This window comes from Ornithodoros turicata, unplaced genomic scaffold (genome assembly GCF_037126465.1).
Source record: "Ornithodoros turicata isolate Travis unplaced genomic scaffold, ASM3712646v1 Chromosome21, whole genome shotgun sequence".
NCBI classification, from domain to species: domain Eukaryota; kingdom Metazoa; phylum Arthropoda; class Arachnida; order Ixodida; family Argasidae; genus Ornithodoros; species Ornithodoros turicata.
The window spans coordinates 1951293-1955108 of record NW_026999337.1 but is presented as its reverse complement, the minus strand read 5'-3'; the positions used below and the strand labels follow the sequence as shown (position 1 = coordinate 1955108).

Genomic DNA, 3816 nt, shown 5'->3' with positions numbered 1-3816 from the left:
AAATTTTCAGCAATGGAACGTGGGTCAGTAACCATCTCGTTATCAACTTTTATTTTTTGAACATCTTGTTTCGTTCGATTCAAATAACGCCAAAACTTTTGCGGGTCTTTCTTTACAAACTCCTGCAGTCTATGACCAAAGAAGTTCTCTCTCGCTTTTTTTATCTTTGTATTTAAACTATATTTGAGCATACCGAACTCCGGCAATGACGTTTTACGCTGTTTTCTTAATTTTTTAATTTTTCGCTTAATGTGGATAATTTCTCGACTCATCCAAGGGTACGGTTTATTCTTGTGCACCTTTCTAGCCGGCACAAAATCATCAATACAACACTTTACAGTGTCACAAAAGTGCCTCCAAGAGGCCTCTACACTGGTGTGTACTAAATCAAGTCGCTCGTTTAGAAAGTCTATTATAGCAACATCATTCGCTTTCGCAAAGTCCTTTACCACAGTTACTCCTTGGGAACATAAATCCACACGTTCTCTAAGAATAGGGGTATAAACTATCAACTGATGGTCAGAAATACCACGCTCCACAGCCACGGGTCCAGAAGTGAATTTTTCGCTCACCAACAAAAGATCCAGAATGGAATTCCCACGAGTATTACAATTAACTAACTGTGTCAGGTTTAGGGACAGCATCATATCCAAGAGGACATCGCTAGACGAGGATATTCCATAACTTAAATTACTCCAGTCAATAGAAGGTAAATTAAAATCTCCCGTAATTATTATATTTTTACCGGACAACGGCAACATGTAATCGTACAATCTACACATAAAAGCATCGTTCACATCAGGAGCACGATAAATGGCACCAAGGTAAAACGAAACTCCCCAGACAGATACTTTCAGGAACAAACTTTCATGGGAGGTAATCTGATCCACAATAACAGAATCAACTATATGTTTTGTTATAACGGCTACTCCTCCACCACGGGACCTCCTATCACGTCTATACATCCGATAACCCGGGGGTACAATTTCGTCATCACCGACACCCTCATGCAGCCACGTTTCCGTGATAACACAAATATGTGGGTCATACGACAACAAAAGATACTCAAGTTCATTTATTTTATTAACAATGCTTCTTGCGTTCAGTGATAATAACCGGAGCTGGTGAGTCTTTAATCGCTAGCACTGCATAAGCGACGAATCACCTCTAGTGATCAGTCGCCTACGACCTGCCGCATCGTCCCACATGTACATATCATTATCAATACGCAGTCTATCACGCACCAGGGAGACCCTCTTACCATTATCTTTATCAGCCTTGGCAGTGTTCCACAAGAGCTTGCGTTTACGTAGCGTGTCAGTGCAATAATCGTTTTGAACATAGATACGTGATCCTTTCAATTTATTGGCATTCCTTAAAATAGCTTCTTTTTCCCTATAATCTTGAAAAAAAATTATTACTGGTCTAGATAGAGAGGGTTTCCCAAGTCTGTGAATGCGTGCAACAGAAGTACATGTCACACCAAGCTTATCGTCGAAGACTTCTTTAACAACTTTTGTACGCAAGTCTTCTTCTGTTTCGTTTTCGCTACCTTCAATACCAAAAACTATCAAATTCGACCTCCTGCTTCGATTCTCCAAATCAACCAGTTTGTCCTGCTGTAATTTGACCGCGTCATCAATTCTGGTTACAGTGGAAGACAACTTGTCTAGCGACAAAGATTTAAGCTGAACCTGTCTCAAATTTGTCTCCAAGTCGGCTAATCGGCCACCAAAACTAGAAATAGTCTTTTCGGTGATGTCTAAGCGCGACTTCAGGCCTGCAATGTCATCTCTGATAGCCTGCTGCCCCTCTACTAAAGTTTGAAACATCTCCTCTACGGAAGGACCTGGGTTCAATTCAACGTCGCCGCACATAAGCAATTGGCATGAATGAAAACAGTCATAGGCAATACTCAAGCAAGTACGTGGGCACGGCACAACTATCAAGAACCTATTGTCACTGCGCAAGCAAGAACTGTAACTGACCTGTATAATGCAGACAAAACGCATAGTGAACGGTTCAGTTCCCATGAACTCGCCGTGCCCACTGAAGGTGCCCGGGTGAAGACTTGTCTTTATGAACAGAGCGGTGGATGACGTCACAAAACGCTGATCCAATGATGTGAACAGTGAATTGGTGATTACGGCGTTGTCTCCGATTCCCATTATCGAAATACTTGTTGACGCTGATAACGGCGAGTCGTCACCACACGAAACTGCTCCATCAGTCGATAGAATCAGGACCTGTATAATGCAGACAAAACGCATAGTGAACGGTTCAGTTCCCATGAACTCGCCGTGCCCACTGAAGGTGCCCGGGTGAAGACTTGTCTTTATGAACAGAGCGGTGGATGACGTCACAAAACGCTGATCCAATGATGTGAACAGTGAATTGGTGATTACGGCGTTGTCTCCGATTCCCATTATCGAAATACTTGTTGACGCTGATAACGGCGAGTCGACACCACACGAAACTGCTCCATCAGTCGATAGAATCAGGACCTGTATAATGCAGACAAAACGCATAGTGAACGGTTCAGTTCCCATGAACTCGCCGTGCCCACTCAATCTCTGCAAAGCTGATGTCACATGTGTGTTATAGCCATGACGAAGTGCGCATCGAGCGCGTGGGGATTTGGCGCGTGGTTGCGAGCCAATAAACGATTTTTGCATGTGGTTGTTAACCGGACTGGTCGCTTGTCTCGTTCGCTCCTGCTAGGACTAAAACAAGTTATTCAGAAAGTTCTAGAACATAACCACGCTTCCACAACGATGTCTCTCCCCGACGGCGACACACAAGAGCGTTCGACGTTTACGGCATCCTTGGCTACATTCAATGCAACGCCACCGGAACCTTTCACGTTCAAGACGCCGAATGACTGGCCCACTTGGAGGAAACGCTTTCTACGTTTCCGTGCTGCCTCTGGCCTCAACGACAAGGCTGAGTTAAGCCAAGTAGATGCACTGATCTACATTATGGGTGAGCAAGCGGAGGACATATACGCCACGCTGAAGCTTAGTCCCGAAGACGCACGCAAGTTCGACAAGGTGCTAGAAGCGTTCGATGCCTACTTCGTTCCGCGCCGCAACATCATCTTTGAACGTGCAAAGTTCAACACGAGAGTACAACACGATGGGGAATCTGTGGAGGAATTCGTGACTGTCCTGCATTCAATGGCAGACTTATGCAACTATGGAGCGTTGCGCGAAGAACTGATTCGCGACAGACTGGTTGCAGGCCTTCGAGACAAGAAAGTTTCGGAACAACTACAGCTCGACTCCGAACTCACTCTACAAAAGGCTATCACAGCTGCTCGCCAGCGAGAAACTGTCCGGCTGCAGCAAGCTGAACTTCACAAAGGCAATGACGCTACAGTACATCGACTAACGACGCACAAAGTGTCACCGGGGTCCGATTCAAGGAGACTGGCAACCAGGAAGATTCACGCAGGCACAACCGGTCCTTCTTCAAAGTCAGCTTCCCAAAAGCTCTGCCGGTGGTGCGGCCGTGACAGGCACGCAAGACAGGACTGCCCAGCAAAAGACAAGATATGCTCCAAATGCAAGAAGAAGGGGCACTTCTCATAAGTTTGCCTTTCGGCTAAGCAGACCCAATCTGCCCCTGACGGAACTACTGCATTTCTAGGAGTTGTAGCTCATGGAGGAACGTCGAAATGGCAAGTCCCAGTCCCTGTTCAAGGAATACCGTTAACGTTTAAAGTTGACACAGGGGCTGACGAAACGGTTATACCAGAGAGCATTTTCCTTAAGCACTTCACGGGAATCCGGCTCGAACCTCCCAAACGTCGCCTGC

The 3816-nt window shown here is 45.6% G+C and overlaps 1 protein-coding gene across 1 annotated transcript; it reads left to right on the top strand.

The window, feature by feature from the left end:
- The first annotated feature begins 2774 nt into the window (after positions 1-2774).
- Positions 2775-3590, top strand: LOC135373147 (uncharacterized). The gene has a single exon (XM_064606404.1). It carries the CDS (start codon positions 2775-2777, stop codon positions 3588-3590), a length of 816 nt encoding a protein of 271 aa, XP_064462474.1.
- Positions 3591-3816: the final 226 nt, after the last annotated feature.